General features: G+C 50.3%; 1 protein-coding gene across 1 annotated transcript in view; it reads right to left on the bottom strand.

Moving 5' to 3' along the window:
* Positions 1–3,762: 3,762 nt before the first annotated feature.
* Positions 3,763–21,437, bottom strand: part of NOS1 (nitric oxide synthase 1) — a 183,764-nt gene continuing 166,089 nt past the window's right edge. Inside the window, 14 exon segments of the mRNA XM_061170420.1 lie at positions 3,763–5,624; positions 5,626–5,723; positions 5,726–5,800; positions 5,803–5,856; positions 5,859–5,915; positions 5,918–5,999; positions 6,994–7,116; positions 8,824–9,018; positions 10,422–10,570; positions 11,876–11,997; positions 13,406–13,493; positions 14,388–14,598; positions 16,809–16,978; positions 18,251–18,444. Coding sequence (XP_061026403.1) covers positions 5,382–5,624; positions 5,626–5,723; positions 5,726–5,800; positions 5,803–5,856; positions 5,859–5,915; positions 5,918–5,999; positions 6,994–7,116; positions 8,824–9,018; positions 10,422–10,570; positions 11,876–11,997; positions 13,406–13,493; positions 14,388–14,598; positions 16,809–16,978; positions 18,251–18,444 — 1,861 coding nt within the window. The 3' untranslated portion in view covers positions 3,763–5,381.

The following is a 21,437-nucleotide window of genomic DNA, read 5'->3' on the forward strand; positions in this document are numbered from 1 at the left end:
CCTCCCGCCTTCCCAAGAGTGCCCCCCGTGCCCCCCTTCAGCCTCCTGCTGCCTCTGTCTCAGACTGGGCTTCCTGGTACCCGGCCCGCTGCAGTGGGCAAAGACATGAGAAATTCCAAGCAAATCAAACAAAAGACCACGGTCAGTCGAGTCAAGTCCACTTTTTAATATTTTGACCATGATGCAAACAGGCATAAATAGACTTTTGTTGAATTCCATCAAATTAGAAGATAAGAATTATACAGAAGAACATGCGGCAAGCAGAGCCTGGACAACCTCGCGGAGAGCACGGGGCGGGCGCCGGTCCTTCGAGAAGGTGCTGCAGCGCACGGGACACTTGGCGGAGAGTAGCAGCATTGAGAGCTCAGAGGTAGGGGGAGGTCCGAGCTTCTGGCAGCGCGTTCAGTGACATGGGACACCGGCTTGGCCCACCTCCCTGGCTCCCCAGACCCGGAAGGAACGGAAACCCACCACCACTGGCGCAGCAACGCAGGGCGACCCCCTCCCCGCACCCTGTGCCCCCCAGGTAACCACTGCTGAGCCCGGAGTGGGTCTTACGATCACAACGATGACACGACAACACGGAAAACAGGGTGGAGACGGGGTGGGGGGCACGGGAGGGCGCTGGGCCTCCGTGGGTCTTCATCGGAACTGGATGCCAAGGGCACAGCATCTTATGGAATCGGAGCTGTCATCCTTCTGTCTTGGGCAGGAGTTGGCGGAACCACACTTTTTCATTCCCTCTTGAAATCCTTCAAGTTCTTGGCGGCAGACAATGGAGAGAAAACCATCGGGCTGAGAAATCTTCTGCCTCTTCCAGAAGGTGGATGGTGAGAAGGCCTGGGGCAGCCAGTAGAGATTCTGTTGCCCCCAGGGGACATCTGGCAACGTCTGAAGACATAGTTGGTTGTCACGACTTGTGAGGGTGGGGTGGGACTGCTACTGACATCTAGTAGCTGGAGGCCAGGGGTGCCACTCAACACCCTACAATGCCCAGGACAGCCCTCACCACAAAGAATTCCCCAGCCCCAAATGCCAACAGTGCTGAGGTTGACGGACCCTGGACCAGAGTCTCCTAGGAGCCGAGTCTGGGCATTTTGATGTCCTGGCGTCACTTTCTAGAAGACTATGGAAAGCGGCATCTTCAGGCAGATCTGTTCCTGCCTGTCAGGGCCACCTGCTTTAAGAACGGGCTCTGCTCTGGACCAGACACGCATGCACCGCTTGCTCAGACCGTTCAGACGTTCTAGGACACAACAAACTCAGAAACATACCGAGGCGTATTTACTCCCATCACCTCCCTTGCATGCGGCACTGACAAGTATTAATAGAGAACCCACCCACACCCCCAAACAGCCCCTGCTTTCCTGGCATGAAAGTTTACCTGGGTCTTCGCATCTGAGACACATCACTGTGTCTGTGCCACCAGGCGGGGACCGGCAGGTGGACCGAAGTTGGGGTGGGTGTGGAAGAAAGAGGAGAGGCCAGGCTGGCGTTAGTCCCCAAAGGCCAAATTCAGGTGTGTGGGCACCATCTGTGTTGAGTCCCTGGGGGGCATGGTCACTCCCTCAGCCTCTCAGATCCTTTATCCTCCATCCCAGCTCTTGGCCTGTAATTCTTGAGCCGAATGGCACATTTGGATGCAGGAGAGGGCTGGCAGAAGACAGGGAGTGTGGGCAGGTCCCAAGGGAAGCCCAGATTAATATTTCTTTTTCCTTGTCACCGGCAGGCAGTCTCAGATTAACGTGCCAATTCAGACAGAAGACTTCGAGGGTAAGGCGGACACAGTGCCATGCTGGCGATCGGGGGCAGGGGCGATGGGAATATACAAGGAAACATGGCCGGCTTAAAATCTTAAGTCCATGCTTTTCCTAATGGTATGAATTAAAAGGGCCAGTGCTGTAGTGGTAAGGGGGTCCAGACATCCGCTTGCCCACTCTGGCAGGAACCGTTTGCACCATCATCTGGGTCAGAGAATCTCACCTGTGGCAAACCTGACTTAGGGCAAAACCTGACCTCCTTTTGGAAGCCCAAAGCAGCGGGCTGCTGAGAGTGTGTTTGGCAAGAAAATCCCGTGTTCTAAGGCCGATGTCTACTGGCCTGGGGTCAGTTCTCTTTCTGCCCATCTAGGCGTGGCTGGACCTTGGAAGGATCCACCCTGCTGACTCGGGGAGAAGCTGGCTATCATGTCAGTTCTGAAAACTCAGCTTTACTTGGAGCCTGTTTTTTCTCCTGAGACCCATTTCTCAGCCTAGAGGCAACACTCTTGACTCTCCCTTTGTTCTCATCCTCCACAACAGGTGGGAGTCCAGGTCCTGGTAATTCAACCCCCGGAATGTCTTTATCACTACATCTGCCCTCTCCCTCATTCAAGCCTTGGGTTTCTGCAATAACCAACCAATAGTTCAACAGGTCAGCCATCCAGGCTCTGTGCTGTAGCCAGAACATTCTTTTCCAAGCATAACCCAAATCACCTTATTTTCCCCTTTTAAAAGCACTCCTAAGGACTCTGTGTTGCCTACCAAATAAAGTCAAAATCCCTTGACAAAATTCTGTCTGTTCCCTGCCTATCTCCGCAGTGTACCCCAACCTTCCTCAGCCTTCCAAAGCTGGGCCATGTCTGAAGCCAGCCCCAATTTACCCTGCATGCCCCCTGTCCATGTCTTTCCCCTCTCTCTTCCTACATCCTGGCAATCTCCTTTCCCCAAACCTGCTGGTGGAATTCCACCCATTGCTCAAACCCCAGACCTGCATGTAGATTCTAAGAATTGTGTCTCTGCATCCCAGAGCCTAACCTTCTATAAGAGAGGAAATGTATTTTGCTCTGTACACTCCATGGTGCCTTCTGCCTACTGGAGAGGCAAGAAATGATACAGATTAAGTGAAACAAAATTTGATAGCTTATAATGGGCCAGGTACTGTAACTGGGCATTTTATGGGCATTAGCTCATTGAATCCACCTTGTGATACAGGTAGGTATGTAGGCTCAGAAAGGTTAGGTCACCAGCTCACAGCTGTCTACAGAGACAGGGGCAGAGTTAGCATTTGGACTCAGGTCTGCTTCTAAAACTCCATTTTGGTGGGTCTGAAGCATTCCCCCAAAGCAAAGATACCTGGCTGTCTCACTCCACAGAAACCAAGGGAAAACCTGTATCCTCTCAGGGAGTTTAATGACTTCTGCTTCTTTTGCAACACAAGGTACAGGAACAGAACTCACAGTGACAATAGGTGAACATGACTGCTCCAGCTTTCCTGTGGCAAGGAATGTCTCATCCCTGCTGGCCAAACTCACTTTTGTTAAGTGGAGTTGGAGCTACTGCTGACCAATTCAAGAGAGTGCAAGAGAAATAAGAGGCCTGCAACTAAGGCGACCCCCGAATGCCCAGGCAACCCTATTTTTGTTCATCTACTGTTACACCAAAATTGGCAGGCTACTGGGACTGAACTACAAACCACCACAAGAGAGCAGCATTTAGCCACCCTGGATCAGAGCTGAACCTGAAATCAGGGCTCCACTCCCTCTGCCTCTTGATAGGTTCATTACAGCGAGGCTTTTGGTATCAGAGATTCTGGCAAATGAGAGAAACACATCAGACCAATCTCCCGTCCTCCAGCCAGGAGTTATGAAGCAGCTTGTGTTGAGGGTTGAAAGGTGTTTACTTAAAAAAACACAAAATAATCATTCTCGGGAAGAAAGATGAATCCTGGTGATATAATCATTTCTTTAGACTCCCTGATAAAGCAAGATGATATATTTCTCTGTCTGCCTGCTACTAGAAGGGCAGGGCTATATGAAGAAGGAGCCTGGCATGGAATAAGTGCTCGTAAGTATTTATTTGGCGATGCAAAAGCATTCATGCCTAAAGCTTGATTTGGAAAGAGGAGCACTGATTAATTCCTCTATGATGGAGGTTGGACACAGTGGTTCAGTCCCTGGGGAGCTAGTGACATCTTAGGAGGTATCTCCAAAAGGCTCAAAGGGTTGGAAAGGAAGCCTCTGGGAGGAGAGCTACTGGCCAGAATCATGTTTGCAGGAAAGAAAGGGTTTAGAATGGGCTTCCCTCCTGGTCAGAGAGGGTCGGCCAAGCATGCCAAGGGCTTGGTCTCTGTGCCATGGAAGCCTGAGCAGGAGGAAACAGGATTAAAGGCAGGCAGGGAAATCATAACTGGCACGAAGGCAAACTCCGAGTGCCAGGGATGCGATACCAGCGGGGGCTGCCGGGAAGGGTGGAAAAAGGCGACATAGAGTTTGCCCTTTGTCTTTAAGAGTCTCTAAGGTTGTCCCCTCCTGGGGACACCTCTTTGGCACCCCCTATCTAAGGCCCTTCCAGAGAGAGCCAGGGCTCTCTCCCTTTGGCAGGCCTCCAAACTGAGCATCAAGAAAGAAATGCCCATGTGCTGTACAGAAAGAAAAAGCTGTCTTTCCATCGGACAAGACAAAACGAAACAAGACGGAAGATCAGAACTGGCTGATTGCTTGCCTTTCAACACTGGGAAGGCAGTTCCTGGGGGGTCAGTGGATCTTCTTGGCTCTCTCTGGGCGCTGCTCACCATTGATTTTTAGCACTTAAGTGTAGAAAGCGACCCTGCCACCCCATTTCCTCTGAGAAGATGAACTATCTCAGGTGTGCCTGGGAGAAACTGTACCTGCCCTGATTCCTATCAAAGACTTTCCTGCCTGTTTTTGATCTGAGTTGAGGATAATTTATTTGTCAAAATTATCTTATCAGGTTAAAAATTGGGGGGGATCTCTTTTAGAAGACCAAAAGCATGAGGGCAGGTACTCCCCACCCTGGCTGGGGTCCTGTAGAGGAAGCCGTGAGACACCTCATGACGGAGTCCCTCTCCAACCTGATGTGCTTTCACTGGCTTCCATTACTTTATCCCCAGGGGTGAAACAGCAAGCCCCATTTGGGGGAATAAAAAAATAACAGTGATATTCTTCCTTGATACCGTTTTCAATCTCCACAACTTTAAAGTTTGATCCATTCATACTTTTTGGCTTCATAACATTACAATTAGTGGAAACTAAGGACCAGTGATGTTGTCCAAAGTTAGCCAGTGGCAAAGACGGTAAGATTCTTATTTCTAGCTCATTCCCTTGGACAACATTACTTCTGGTCTTGTGGGTGGGAGTGCCAAATCAGGCGATCCTGATTTGATCCTGGGGTGCATGGGGTTGGGGAGCAGGTTTGCCCAATCCATTAGATGGGTTAATTTCCCAGTAAGGGCTCCGCTAACTGGGGCCAGCATCTAAATGCATCTAATTCAGTGATTTCCCCTTTCATTGGAGATTTCCCCCTTGATCATCACACCCCACCTCCATGCCCTGACCCTATATAACCAGGACAATTAGGATGCTTCCAAGTGTTTCAGGCATGCTAGCACAGACCCTTAATTATGGATGTGTGAGGCCCCAGTATGGGCCGGGGCATATTTCTTGGCACTGAGGGTCTGCAGGCGACATGCCTGCATGGGCAAGAGGACGGAGGGAGACCCAGGCCCAACACACGCTCACACATGCACGACCAGAACGCCATCATAAAAAAGGACAAGGGGGATTTGAACGACTGAGGGACCAGCTCAAAAAACTCTTCCGTCTGGTCCCTGCAGCCTCTCCAGGGCAAACCCCAGAAAACACCCTAACACAAGCCACAGCCATGTTCCAGTGGTTTCATGCACCGGTGATTTGCCCTTGTCAGAAAGAGAGAGAGAGGGAAACAGTTTTGTAAGAGCCACTGCGGATTATGAAGGCATTGCACTGCAGCAGGAAAACTCAAGGAGAAAACCCAAGAGGGCCAGGAAACCACTGAGAGGTGAGAACCCAGGAGAGGAGGGCCAGGACACGGCGACAGGACAAGAGGCAGAGCAGGGGCCACGTGCGGGCCCGAAGGAAAGGTTCAGCAGTGTCCGTGCTTACAAAACCTGCAGCCATCCTGGCCGAGTGCAGTGGGGTGCCATCCACCTGGGCAAGAGGGTCCAGTTAGGAGCTGAAAACCCTGTAGGAGGAGAAGTGGGGAGGGAGTTAGTGCCAGAGGAGCAAAGGCTGCTCTGTTTCTTTACACAGACCCAGAGAAAAGCACCTGAGCTCTGGGCTTCGTCTCTTTCACTTCCTCGTCAGCCCCAGTGCCTTGGACGGGACCTGGCACCTTGCTGGGGCTCATCTTGAGTGAATGAATGAATGAATGAACAGATGAATGAATGCTTGCTCACCCACACAACAAACCAGGACGAGATGTGATCTTCAAGGCAATAATGTCAGCCTGCTGGACACCAAAGTATGTTTTCGAGACCGCCGTGTTGTCATAAGGGGAAAAAAAATGGGGATGCTTAAGAAATGGAGTGTGTGTGCCCTAGGCTACTGAAAACGAAGCAGCTGTATTCCCACCTAATTTAAAGGGCACACGGTGGTGGTTTCGAGGTGCTCTGTGGCAGAGAATGGGGGGAGTGAGATTACAATCAAGGGTGACATGTCATGGCATTAATGTAAGGTTAAAATAGTGAGACTCAGTCCCAGTTTTGTGGTACCTCAGACCATTTCCAGCAATTTCTAGAGGACAAGTGGAATTGTCAAATTAATATCAATTGGAATTTGTGTCAGTGAGAATGCTAGCGGCGCTCTGTGGGTGAGGGAGGTGGTGTAAACAGTGAAGGAGCAGTGAAGAGGAATACAAATTTTTCAGTGGTGAGAGCCATCACGCAACTGGGGGCGCCCCGGTGGAAGTTAACATCCAAAGCTGGGGTCCCCACACTTGAGGGGAACTCAGAATCCCCTCCAGGGGTCGTAAAAACACAAACCGCTCCGTGCCCTGACCCCAGAGCTTCAGATCCATCAGGGCTGGGGCAGCCTGGGAATTTGCATTTCTAACACGTTCCGAAGTAGTGCTTATGCTGCTGGTCTGGGGACCCCACTGCGGGAAAGCCATGGTCAATGAAATCAGACATCCCTGCCTGTCAGGGCTCTGCCCACCCCGCCCACGGGATGGAGCCAGCTTACTCATCAGTGTCCTTTTTGCTCTCCTCAATGAAGGCAATGGATTCAGATCTAAGGCGGTTGGTCACTTCATATGTGCGCAGGGTGACCCCGAAAATATCCTCATGGTACCGGTTGTCATCCTAGGGGACAGAAACAACCAGGAAACAGACCTCAAATGTCAGCCAAGGGCACGGAGAAGGGCAGACATATTGATACCCTGGAATGGAATATTCCTAGAGAAGACGGTTCCTTAAGAAACGAGGTGTAGGGAATTCCCTGGCGGTCCAGTGGTTAGGACTCGGCGCTTTAACTCCCGTAGCCCTGGGTTCAATCCCTGGTTGGGGGACTAAGATTCTGCAAGCCCTGCGGCACGGCCAGAAAAAGAAAGAAAGAAAAAAGAAACGAGGTGTAACCCAGGGCCCCCAGAGACCCCTTTGGTCCCCAAGACTCTGTTTCAGCAAGACCCTCTGCCCTCTAGGGCACGGGGCCTCTAAGCCCAGTTGGCAAAGAACACTTTTGTTCCCATCCAGAAACATGCTGCTGCTTTGTGGATTCTGAGGATAGAAGAGCTGAGGGGGTCCAGTGGAAACTTCTCCATTTACCACTTTCCTCCCTCCTCCTTGTTCCTGCAAGTTCAGATCTGGGCATGGCTGGGTTTAGTGTAAACATCACAGCCTGTAGAGACCAGCAGAGATGGGAGAAAAGACAAAGTGCCCGCTTAGCACTCAGGAAATACCACGGTTGCCAAAGTGGAGACTTCTCTGAACATAGGAGTTTTTCTGACGATGAGCATCTTAGCTCAGCCTTGCCCAGAAACAGACAAACAAAAAAGACAACTCAAGAAACAGCACGAGTGATGATGAACTTGTGGCATCTGGGAGTTTCTGGAGCCACTGGAGCTCCTGAGGCAGGACTGAGGGATGGGCATTAAGAATATCCCAGAAGGCAGTGTCGCTGAGCATTAAGTTCTGGCATCCTTGGTCCCAAAGGTTTTGAAGAAAGTTGCCCATCTGTAGAGTGGACTCATTTTAAGTTGGGGTGGTTTTCAATCTTATTCTGCAGAGTTTTGCAGAATCTATGAAAGTGTCTCCCAAGACTCATACCAAAGAGACAGAGGGGTAAGGGCTCTGCAGCTCTCCTTGGAGCTCTGGCATTTCTACCAGAAAGTCGTTGTTGTCACTGTTTTTAACCTAGTAGGGTTTATTATCAGAATTGGAGCAAGGGCTTCTTCTGCAAAAATGTTTGATTACTGCTCATTTAGGGAAGCAGGGAGAAGAATGGGATCACCCCTGGAGCTTTGTGGAGGCCTGGGACTCAGTTTATTCTATTTGGGGCAGTTGGCCACATAGTTAGGACTTTGCTTACTGGGCTGCTACTAGCCTTTGTGCAAATTAGGAAAAGGCATCCCTCCTCCCAAGGTGCACTGCTTGGGAAGCCAAGCATGGGGTGGCTTTCATCCCCCACTTGCCCCCCTTGGACAAACCTGTTTGTGCAGTGCCCAACCTGCACAACTGCACAGAGCAGTGCTGCAGCTTGTTTCTGGGGACAGGAAAAGTTGGGTTAGGATGGTTTCCATCTAGCTACCCAGTGGTCCACCCACTTGTTATTTTCACACATCATAGCTCCCTACCATATTTAATACACGCACCTGCATGTCCCACCATCCTTCCTTCTCTCTCAACTATGGTTTGGGACCACCTGTATCCTCTACCCCCAGTCATAAATGGGAAAATGGGAGCAGGGATGTCATCATGGGTCCCCTAGTCATTGAGACAGGAAGGATGAGGAAGAGGAGACAGGAAGCTGGATGCCAGAAAAGGAATCCCAGGAGCTGGCCCATCACTCACCCTCAGCCTGCTGATGAACACGCCGGCGTCCTCCACCGAGAGCTTCCCCTGCTGGGTCATGATGCGCTGGATGGCTTTGAGGACATCGGCCGCCATGGTGACGTCCCCGCAGACGTAAATGTGGCCCCCTTGCTCCTTCAGGGCTTGGTACACGGGTTCTGCCAGCTGCTCCTGTAGTATGTCCTGCACGTACTTCTGCAGGGAGCAGGAGGGCCAGTGAGAAGGAGCCGGACTGCAGGACAATCCTGTGTGGCTCACTCCCTGGCCCCACCACCCCGGGAGCGGAGTCAGACACAGGGGCTTGTGGGCAGGTCTATATTTTGTGCAGTGATGCAGGGGACTGGGAAGAGTGAAGTAGGAGAGGAGGGAAAGCCGATCTGAGGGTGTGATGAGTTGCCCCCCACTCTGGAGCTCACCTCTGCTGAGAACCCTCTTTGGAATCATGCAGCACGCCCCCCAGAGCCAACCCCTGGAGGGGCGTAGAGGGGGGCATTGTCTACCCGCTCCTCTCTTCAATGGCCTGTGGTCACCCAGGGGGTGTTAACTCCCGTACACTTCTAGGTGCGGGGCTGGTACTGCAGGCGTCCTTTGCCGGGGTGCCAGAGAAGCCCCAGGACAGACAGCAAGAGATGGGGGCCGGGGAAGGGGCTGTCAGGTTACACCTGGGCAAAGCCAGCTGCTGCAGGAATTGCTGGAATAACAGGTGGGCTAAGAGAATATCAGGTGGACACAAGGGGTGTACAATGCAGCCTCCAGGGAATTTGTCTGGTTTGTCCAGGAAACTTCCCCCAGGCGAGCCCGACATTCAGCTGGTACATTCTGGCACGGCTGTACCTGCTACCGAAACACTGATGAACTTCCATGCCAGATGTCAAGTAGCTACTGCCCAGACCCTCTGAGTGCCCCCCTCCCTGCTATCCTGGCTCCTTTCCTGGGACACCCCTGGGGGTCCAGTTGAGAACCCCAAGATCCAGCGGGGGCATGCTCCAGTCCTGCGGCCTGTGTCCATTCTGACTTGGAGTGCCTCTTATGGGCTGTTTAATTTTTTTTTTTTGGCCTCTCTGCATGGCTTGTGGGATCTTAGTTCCCCGACCAGGGATTGAACCTGGGCCCTTGGCAATGAGAGTGCGGAGTCCTAACCACTGGACCGCCATTCTTTTTATTGTGATAAAACACACATAACATAAAATATATGTGTGTTTTAAAGTGTATAATACAGTGCAGTGGCACTCAGCACATTCACGGTGCTCTGCAACCATCCCCTCTACCTGGTTCCAGAACCCTTTCATCACCCCCAGAAGGAACCCTGTACCCTCCCCATTCCCCCTTCCCACAGCCCCTGGCAACCATGAATCCGCTTTCTGTCTCTATGGATTTGGCTGTTCTGGATATTTCATGTAAGTGGCATCATAGAATGTGGGCTGTTCAATATTTTAAGTCAAATGTTTCTGCTCCGTGCTTCCTGAAGTTCAGAGCAATGTCACGGAGGAGAATTCAGAAAGGGTGAGGGGGTTTCTGGGAACGGGATTTGCATGTGTGGAGAGCATGTGTGTGTGCTGGGCTGGGGTGGAGGGGACCATGAACAGGCTGGGGGTTACCTTTGGTTTGTCTGGCTCCCGGGAGTAGGCTGTGTACAGTTCTCTGAAGACCCCCTTGCTCTTGGCCTGTAGGGTCTCCTCCCTGTAGATGTGGTCTATCTTGGACTGCCGGCACCCGAAGACCAAGACCATGGGGGAGGGACTCATTCCTGGGGACCGGGAAGATCTCCTGTCACCGACAGCTCTGATGCCTGATTTGGGGGGGCAGCTGGTGGTGCCAGGGCTGCTCAGAACCTTAGCACGTGCTACAGGGGTAGAGGTGCACGGACCCTGGGGCAGGCGGTATATGTACTCGCATACACACACACACATATGCACACACACTGAGGGAAGTAGGTGAAGTGTGTTCAGACTTCAGCAGACCTCTCTTCTCTGGGTCTCAGTCTTTGCTCTAGGAAAGCCCCCACCACTGGGTACTGCTAAACCCCCAAACTCTGAAACTAGACTGCCTGGATTCAAATTCCAGCTCTGTGTGATGCTGAGGAACTTACATAACTTTCTATGTCTCCGTGTCTCCAAGTACCAAATGGAAATAATAATAGCGTCTAACCTCATAGGGTTATTGTAAGAAGTAAATGTAAAACATTAGACCTGTGCCTGGTACATAGTGAATACAGTTGTCCCTCGGTATCCTAGGGCATCAGTTCCAGGACCCGCCCTGGATACCAAAATCCACTGATGCTCGAGTCCTATATAGTTGGCCCCCTGTATCCGAGATTCCTCTGTATCCGAGGTTCCACATCCGCGGATTCTCAACCAGCCTCGGAGGGTGTAGTACTATACATATGTATTTAATGGAAAAAACTTGAGTATAAGTGGACTATGCAGTTCAAACCCATGTTGTTCAAGGGTCAACTGTACTTTGTAAATGTTAGCTATTCCACTAGAATGACAGTTCCACTGGAGCAAGTTTTTTTTTAAGTTGTTTCTCTGTCTTGTTCATTGCTGCGCCTCTAGTGCCTACGATAGTGTTTGGCATTCATGAGATGCTCAGTAAATCCCTGTTAAATGCATGTCAGAAATGTGGGTTTCTTTCTCTCTCTCCTCCCAAAGCTGATCTGTTGTGTTTCTCACACAGCAAACCCTGCTCCTGAATTACAGTCTTTGGGACCATCCCATGAACACACATCCATTTGATAAGGCTTAATGCTTACCCCTTCTACGGCTGCTTACATTTTAAGATGGGGGTCTTATCTTAACAGTCCAAGAAATGTCTTCTGGGGATGGAATTTCGGGCCTTGGAACAGGTTGTGTGGACGATTTGTTTGGACAGGTCCTTTGAATTACACCGTAAACTTCACCCATGGGTCTGGTCACTACTATGCTCCCCCTCCATCCCCAGGTAGTGACACAAAGCAGAGAAGACATCACCATGCCTCTGGGATGCTGGGACACAGGTGGGCCTCCCCAGGTCCAGGGGTTAGAAACCATGTGCCTGCTAGACCATGACTCACCTTTGTGTTGGATATCAAATTGCCGTTGCTGCCAGAAGCTTCGGAAAGGGGCAATGCCTGTGCCCGGGCCAACCAGGATACAGGGCACTTGGGGATTTCGGGGCAGGTGGAAGCTGGGCGCTCTGGACAAGGAAGAGAGAGTCAGAAGCCTTGCTGAGCTCAAATCTGATCAAGAACTGTTGGGTCTTAGGTAAACCAGATGGCCGTCTTGGGTAGAAATACAATGGGGCTTAAAGCTCTTCAGCTGGGGTCAGGCGGCCCTTATCAGGGTGGGAGGTCCCATTAATTTGGGTCCTCAGGGTCTGGCTATCACTCCATTTCCCAACTATCCCCATTGCTGAGCTAATCCACAAAGGGAGTGGGGTTGATTTAATGCAGGGTTTCCCTGCCTCAGCACTCCTGACAGTGGGGCAGCATACCTCTCGGTGATGAGGGCTGTCCTGTGCATTGCAGGATGCTGAGTAGTACCCAGGCCTCTATCTATTAGATGCCAGGAGCACTCTCCAGCTTTGACAACCAAAAATATCCCCAGACATTGCCAAGGGCCCCTGGGGGGCAAAATCACCCCAGGTTGAGAACCACTGAATTAACCATCCATGAGATCTCCCCAAATCAGGGAGTTGCAAACTTCAACGTACAAAAGAATCATGTGGGGATGTTCAAAGAGGGTGTAGATTCCTGGGCAATGCAGTAAGTCTAGGCTCAGGACTCGGCATTTTTGAAGCACCCCACGGGATTCTGATGCTGATGGTATGTGGGCCATATCATGACCATTCTACCCTTAACAGCTGAGAAAAAGGGCTGGCCAAGCCCACCGTTTAGGTAGGGAAGTTATCAGTTGATAAAGCAGGTAACTACAGTGGGCCTAAGCTCAGACATATCCCTTATTTTTTTATTTTTATGTTTTTAAAGCTATATTATTTTATTTGATTGAGGTAGGAACACTTAACACATATTGACCGGGGGATTTTTACACAAACTAACACCTCTGGCCGTAATACGTCTCCGATCAAAAATGTGTTTAACGTGAAACCTATCCTCTTAACACACTTTAAAGAGCACAGTACAGTATTGTTAGCTATGGGCAGAAATAGTCTTTAAAACTGAGTTTGGAAAGGGAAGATGGTTGACGGGGAGGGGAATTAAATCTTCCCGGTCTCTAAGAAACTGGCAACACATGGGGTGGCCAGCAGACTGTGGATAGAAATTTCACTAGTCTGCAAATTCCATGAAGGCTGAAACTGCATTTTGCCTGGTTGTCTACTATAGCCCCATCTAGCACAGGACATGCACTTGATAAATATCTGATGCATTGACCTGAACTTGACTAGAGGACTTGCTTAGCTTCTGCTATGTTGCTCTGCCCCCATGATCCAGTTTCCTTAACAGCTTGGAGCGATGCTGAACGTTGATATCAATCCCATCTGACTCAGCCGTCTCTCTAGAACCCTTCAGGCTGGTCCACCCACCCCATCTCAGGACATGAGGATGCAGATCTGGGATGGCTGCTTCTTTTCATTTGCCACTCACCCTCTCACGAAACAGGGCACCACTTCGTCAGCCTGGATCCGGTTGAGCCAGGAGGAGCACACGCCATGGTGAATTGGTCCTTCTCCATCTAACAGGATAACCGAGGTAATCTGGCTCATTTACTGTCCTTCAAGCTCCCCCGTCCCCGGCTTCCCCCCATCCTCCAGTGCAGAAGGCTCACAGCCCCGACGCCAAGTTTCTGCCTTGGAGTTCCCTGTCTGCATCCCTTCCTCTGACGGGGAAGAGGAAATGGTAAAGCTGGGGTGGGCTCATGGCTGTGAAACTGGTGGTTAGGGGTGGCTTGTATTCCAATCATGCCCACTGAAAGGGCCTTGATCGATCTGCTCTCGGTGGCCTGTCAGGACCCCGGTCTCAGAGCTCTCTCAGGCACCATGCGTTTTTTGTTTGTTTGTTTGTTTGTGTTTTTTTGGCCACACTGCGCAGCTTGCAGGATCTTAGTTCCCCAATCAGGTATTGAACCTGGGCCCCAGCAGTGAGAGCACCAAGTCCTTGGTTAGGACTGGGACCTAACCACTGGACCGCCTGGGAATTCCCAGGCACCATGCATTTTAATTGCTATAACCAAGGAGGAAAACACGGGTGCAGAGGTCAGGTTATCCGGCTGACCTACAACCAGCTGGACGTCAGGCAGCAGAGAGCTCCCCCCTCGGAGGGAAGGCGTGGTGGTGGCTTGTTCTAGCTGCTGCCTTGGGGGTATGAGGGGAGGACGGGAGTAAAAGGAGGTCTCAGGCTTTTGGAGAGGCCTCCAAATGCACATCTCATTTCCTTCCTAATTCTGCACAGAGCTGGCTCTGTGAGCTGGGACGGTTTGCTGCTCTGCTTCTTTTCCCAGTTTCCTGGTCTTGGGGGGTGGGTCACCTCCCCAGGATTTGGGATGTGGCAGAAGTTTAGGCAGATGTGCAGAGGCCCCTGGAGCGGGGGGAAACGCAGACCCGGGGGCTCTCCCAGCGCCTCTACCCACCTCGGGTGCGGTAGGAGACAATGGCCACGGTGAGGTGCACCTCGTCGGGGTACATGTCGGGGGAGGAGCTGATGGAATAGTAGCGAGGTTGCAGCAGAGACAGCTGGGTCAGGAGCAGGGTGGAGGGCATCTGGATGGATGGGAACTCCTCCAGCACCTCCACGATGTTCGGGTTCCTGCCCCATTTCCATTCCTCATACTCCTGCAAACCCTGCACCAAGGAGAGGGGCAGAAAAGAACTCGCAGCCAGACCCTGGAGCAAACTTCCAAGGAGTGCTTGAGGAGGTCCCGGGAAGAAGGAAAATTAACAAATAATAATAGTTAACTCTTGCTTAGGAATTATTCTGGGCCAGGTTTTCGTTTTTGCAAGGACCTTATGAGATAAGTCTGATTGTCATCCCTATTTTATTGATGGGGAAACTGAGGGATATAGAGGTCCCATGGCTACGAGGTGGTGGCAGACTTCAGCCCAAAAACCAGATCTGGCTCACCACCTGCTCGTATGGCCTGTGAGCTAAGAGTTGTTTTTACATGTTTAAATGGTTGGGGGTAGGAGGGGGGAATCAAAAGAACAATACTATTTCATGACCCTAGACTATGACATGAAATTCAAATTTTGGTGTCCACAAATAAAGTTTGCTTGGAACCCAGCCACGCCCACTCATTTATGGATTGTCTATGCTGTTGTGCTACAATGGCAGAGTTGAATGGTTGCAACAGAGACACATAGAGCATGAGTCTAAAATATTTACTACCTGGCCTTTTACAGAAAAAGTTTGCCGACCCCTGTTCTAGGCAGTCTGGCCCCAGAATCTGTGCTCCTAGTATTACACTCTCCTGCCATTTGCGAAGGTCAAGAGAAATGCACTGTGAAGGGAGTCATGACTTGCAGGCGTGTGATTTGTGGGTCTGCAAGGCTGGAGGTGTATCCTCGGAGCGTATGGGTCACATTCAAGACGGTAAAAGACAGCCCCGAAGAAACAGGTTGGGGTGTGGAGGACCATGTTCAGGGGCATGTTGACAGCAAAGCCCAGGTGTTACTAGGAAACACAGGAACTCTCTGGGGCTCTGGAGTTATTTTTCCTACATCTTAGAAGCTGCCCTTAGCTTATAGGAGGCTCAGATTTTAAGGAGGGGTAAAGCCTATTACCAGTGCATTGTATAACCAAGCTTTTCCCCATGTTCCTAAAGACCATCCTTGCTCTACTGATAGGGTATGGCATTCTGGAGAACGTGCCTTCCAGAACCCCAGCCTCATTAACTTCGAGCTGCTGGGGCTCAATTGGCCAAAAGCCCCAGCAGCTGCTCACTGAAACTGACATCCCCCTGAAAACTGACATGGATCTGATCCTATATGCTTCCATTCAAACTTTCTGCCTTCTCCTTCACTTGGCGTCAGGCTTGTTTAGAGGTCTGATGGTTCTCTCAGTCTTATCTGACTCTGTTCCCATTTTCTCTCACACAGGTGTTTCCCCTAATAAAACACATCCTCGCTCTTTTAATGGAGTTTGCGCTTTTTGGAAGGGGCGGATTAATACATACAGTTACATCAAATTTTACTTTAAATAATCCTGTGCAAAGAGTGCAAGCTCTGTTCCCTCTTCAGATTATCCCCCTTCCATTACTTAAAATTTTAAATCAAAGTTATGCGTGTACAGAGTTTAAAAAGTTAAATAATTCTGCAAAAATTATGATTAAAGATAATGCTCTCCAACTCCCTAGAGGTAACCACGTACAGTTCTTTTAAGTGTTTTTTTCTGGTGCTTATTTTCATATTTCTAAGTAAGATGCACTCCCTGAATTAAAAACAGAACTTCCTGTGCCACCATTTGATTCCCTCTCCTGCACAGCAGAAGAAAGCGAAACCATCATTTTCTGTTGGCTTGCTTACTGGGGAGGAGCCCCACTGGGAGAAATCTGAGTGGTCCTCCCAGCTAGGATTTTTTGCAGCAGCTTGGTTTCTAAGCAGGGTGGTAGAAGCTGTGCTTTTTGGTTCACCTTACCATCAGAGGCCTCTTATATCTTGAAGTCATACCTATAGCTCTTCAGCACTGAAAAAGCTGATTTTTAAAACAGGGCACTGGGGGATTCTCTCAAGTTCTTTTTCTTCTAAGCGTGGGCTCTGATGGCACTAATGGAGGCTCAAGGGTTCCAAAGGCAGGAGGAAAAAGAGTTAGAACAGCAATTTCGACTGTAGCCAGAGAACTCTGAGATTCAACGGGGTCACTCTCTTGTTCTGTTAGACCTTAGTTAGAAGGAAGGGAGATGGTCAGGACTAGCCAAAATGGACTAGCCAGTATGGTGACCTGCAAACTAGACTATGGCAGCCCTCGCTCAAGACTGCCATCTGCTGGACAACTGTTGCAATAACTATACAATTCTCCAACGAGGAGATAAGGTGGTATGTGGCCAGGGACCCACCTTGCTGAGGACCAGCAGACGCTGCTTCTCTTTCTCACTGGTGGCCAAGGAGGCAAACTGCTGCAGCTGCAGTGGCGTTGGAGGCGTGGTGATATCCAGGTAGTACCTGAAGGCCTGGAAGATGGTGCAGGGTGGGAGGCGATGCTCATCGGTCCAGTTACTGATAACCCCTGTGGAGGCACAAAGGAGGTAAGAGACGGGTCGGGGAGGAGAGTCTGGGCTCCGAGGGCTTAGGTCCAAGTTAGGGAGGCCAGACCTGCTTCTGGGACTGAGGATGGGGTCTGGAGAGCCGGACTGCCCCAGAGCCAAGTAACCCCTCGGCTGTCCACCTCCCATGTCCCTCATCTATACCCAGGGTCCTGGGGACCCTGTGATCACCTCCTGTATGCAAGGAGCTTGTCCAAAATCAATCGATATTATTAACTCATTTAATCTTCATCACAATCCTAGGTGGTGGGTGCTATTATTATCTCCATTTTGCAGTTGAGAAAATGGAAGCACAGAGAGGTTATGGAATTTGCCCAAGGTCACACAGCACAAATGCATAAAGTCAGACAGTATTGCTCCAGACCATGTTTTAACTACTATACAATATTGCTTCTATTCACTTTACTCCAGTACAGCCCCTACACTACACTACAGTACAAGCCTCTACTTCAAGATAAAAAGTACTGTTCCAACATGGACAAAGAACTGTCTGGGTTGGATTTATTAAGAGAAGGTATGTCTCTCTAAAGTGGTACCTTCCTAAGGGATTTTCAATAGGGCTTTGGCTACAAACTGTTTTCACATTCTGCCCTGACTTTGTGTCCTAGCTCCTTTGTAGAGGGGATGTGTCACTGTAGTCCGGGCTACCATGTATGGTCACTGCAGTTCCTTGTACCTGAGTCCTGAGTTCACCTGCAGCTACTGAGATGAAGCACGGAGACCCATTTACCTTGGAAAGTTATTTAATAGGAATGTCAAGGATGGTCCCTGAAACAGGTTGGGACTTGATCTAATTTGATCAGAAATGTGGTTCAATCCCAATGGACCACTGAGCTTCATAGAGTGCCTTTGGATTCTAAGAGGAGGCATGGGCGGACTCCAGCTGCTATTTACTTGGTGGCAGTGAGGCAGGGGTGATGAAGGATGTTAGACGAGTAGCCTCTGCTAAGATCAGTGTCCAGCTGATGAAGGAAGGTAGAAGCCCCTTTGGCTCGAAGATGGACCATCAATGTCCTGGCTTCATGGACATTTATTTGCTTAGCCAGTTGGGCCAAGGTTATTCAACCATGAGAAAGGAGGGGTCTTCAGTCTCATAAGCTGGGGGTGACAGAGACCCACTCTCCTACCTGGAATGGTGATTGAGAAGAACAAGTCTCCTTTTCCCCAGATACCCACTGCCTTTGGGACTCCCTGGAGAAGGGAAGCACCCTTGGGTGTAGCCCGGCCATAGTTACCCAAAGCCGTGTTTCGCTCCTCTAGCAGCTCCACCTTCACCAGCTGGTTGACCGGGGGTGCGTCCTCCAGCCGCTCAATCAGGGCATTCACGAGGTCCTCGTGGTTGCCGGGGAAGACGCCCAGGTGGTCCCCAGGCTGGTACTGGAGCTCCTGATTCCCGTTGGTGTGGAGACGCACAAAGATGGTTGATCGGCTGGAGGGAAGAGCAGGGGAACAGTGGGATGAGGGCCACCAGCTTCTGCCCACCTCCTTTGCTCCTTTGTCTGTCCTTGTGGCTACAACTCCCCTCCTTCCATTTCTCTCTGGGGCTCAGGCCAATCAGACCTCTGCCCCCATCATTCCACGCCGCGGCTTTCAGCAAGGTCACCCATGAGCTCCTCATGGCAAATCTGACCGCCAGCTCCCAGCACTCACTGTGGTCATCAGAGCAGCACTGGACGTAGCTGCTCACTTCCTCCTTCTCAACACCCTTCTCTTGAGCATCCCAGGCTCTCCTGATCTTCCCTCTGGCTGCTCCTCCTCAGTCTCCTTTGCCAGTTCCTTCTCATCTCCCCTCACTGGACACTGGAGCACCCCGGGGTTCAGTTCCCAGACCTCTTTGCTCTCCTGACTTCCTGCCCCTGCTTTTCTTTCCTCCGTAGCACTTACCATCAACTGACCTCCAGCAGAGTTTACTCTGTTACATGCTTTGTGGTCTGTCCCCCCTGCCTGCCCCCTGGCCCCCAGGACAATGTAAACTCTAGAGGGCAGGGAATTTGTCTGTTTTTTCCACTGTTCTATTCTGGCACCTGGGACAGTGCATGGCACATAGTAGGCATTCAAAAAATATTTGTTGTTTGCAGGAACCTCAGACCCTCAGGATTAACCAGCTACTGGAATAGGCTCTGTTCTTTGTACCAATCAGAGGTCTGCCAGGAACCACTAGCCCATTGGGGCCACAGGCAATGATGTCCCCATTCTGTGAAATTCCATCTCTCCTAGAAATCCCAAGCTCCACCCGCTTTTGCAACCAGGGTCCTCATCTTGTCATGGAAAAGGGAAAAGAACTTGGCCTTAAACTCAGGTTCTCGTTGTGCACAAATCCCATGATATTATAAAATTTATGGAACTAAGGAGAAAACCCAGAGAGAAACTCGTTGATGCCTGCCAGGTCATGCCCTTTCTTTTGATTTTTGGATTTCAAGTGCAGGAGGTCTGTGCTAAGAATGAATTCTCAGACTAGGATTATTCTGGTCCTCTTTAAAGTTTTAGTACAGATATACCACATTTTTATACCTGAAAACTTTGGGATGGATGACTACACTTTAGTAAATCAAATCTTTTTTGTATTCTTCGAGTTACATTCGCATTTTCAGATCCGCTTTTTTCTTCGTTGCCAACTGGTTTTCAGTTGACAGAGACACTTGATATTCAACGTGAAGTTTCTACATTCTCCGCGGTATGTAAATCAGCACTTGAATAGACCAATGGGACTCGCTATTTAAAGGAGTTTTTGGCACAGCCAAGGGCCCTTTTGTGCTGCAAATAGCCGCCATTATTAAAAATAGTTGTGCTGGCATATTTTGCATGGCACCCCTGTCCTTAGTATGGGGGGGAACTTGGTAACTGAAATTGTGAATGATGGTGGTGGGGTGTGGGGTCCCACTCTCCTTCCCTCGGCAGATTTTGTTCTCTCTGGGGCACTGATCTTACCCATTAAATGCGCTTGCGCGACTGATACTGCTCTGAGCTCATACCAATCTTTTCGTTCCTGGAGAGCAAGACATCAATCATCACGCCCTGCCAGCTCCAGGAAGGGGATTGGCGGAGGCTGAGAGCCAGCAGAGGGCGCTGTGGGGTTGCTAATTTGGGAGCCTCCAGCGCCTACCACGGGAAGCCTTTGAAAGGCCCGCAAATCAATTCCCACTTTCTCCCAGATCATCACGATTTCTTTCAGAAGTATATTTGCCTCTGTTCCTTTGGCCAGTACAAAATAGAAATGCGGAGGACCCGAACTTGCTGAGCTGGCTCACACGCACAGCCATTTCCCCTAAGTCCTCCTGAACGTGGCCGAAGGTGCTCAGGCGGGTAAGAGGCAGGGATGGGAATGGAGGGCAGGTGGGCCACAAGGTGGGCCCCGGCTCTGCTGGGAATTTGACCACGGACACTTTGCAAGCCGCTGACCAGGCATGGCATGAGGAGAATCCCGGCAGTGAATGGCTGCATGGCCCTAGGACACCTCAGTGGGCTGGTCCTTGAAGCTTTGCAGGAAGCTGATCCCCCAGTGGGTAGCACTAGCCTGGAGACTAATTGTCTTACATCTCAGTTCTGCTGGGGGTTTCTAAGTATAGGATTTTCTAAGACTTTAAAAAAAAAAAAAAAAAGCTTGGGACACATATGGGCCATTGAAGTTTTAGGGGAGGGAAAAAGGGCAGCATTGGGAAGGCAGAGCCATTTGAGCCCTTTCCCCCAGAGTATCCCCTGCCTGTGATGTATTTATATTCACCTACAGGAGCATAACACACACACACACACACACACACACACACACACACACACACACACACACTCACGCACACACTTGGCAATGGTTCAATGACAGGTTTGCAGATGAAAGAACAGTCTGCTAACGTCCAGCATTAAATGGAAAAAAAAAATTAGCTCATGTTCATTCTTCAAGGAAAAGAGTAAACAGTGTCTGTTGTGAGCAGTTTGAGTGAATAAGGTTCATACCTTCAACAAATTTGTACTGAGTGTCAGGCACTGTTCTAGGCACTGGTGAGAGAGTGATAGATAAAGATAACAAAGGGCCTGATTCTCATTGAGAAGTAACTTAAAAAGATCTCAGATGGGGCTGGTGATGAGGATGGGTGGATGCTGATGGGTGGGGGCAGTGGGCTAAGTGACTGGCAGATAAGGATGGTCAAGGAGGCCTCTCTGGTGATTTGACATTTGAGCAGAGATCTGAAGAATGAGAAGGAACAGACATGCAAAGATCTGGGGGAAGAGTGTTCCCGAAAGGGGAAGCAGCATGTGCAAAGGCCCTGAGGTCGGAAAAAGTGTGGCACATTTGAGGAAGGGAAAGAAGGCTGGAGTGTTTGGAAGTGGGGTCAACACAGGGGTGGGTGGTACAGAAGGAGATCAGAGAGCTAGGCAGAGGCCAGATCATGAGGGTCTTGTCATGACCTGTCATGGCAAAGGAGTTTG

This window comes from Eubalaena glacialis, chromosome 15 (genome assembly GCF_028564815.1).
Source record: "Eubalaena glacialis isolate mEubGla1 chromosome 15, mEubGla1.1.hap2.+ XY, whole genome shotgun sequence".
Lineage (NCBI taxonomy): Eukaryota > Metazoa > Chordata > Mammalia > Artiodactyla > Balaenidae > Eubalaena > Eubalaena glacialis.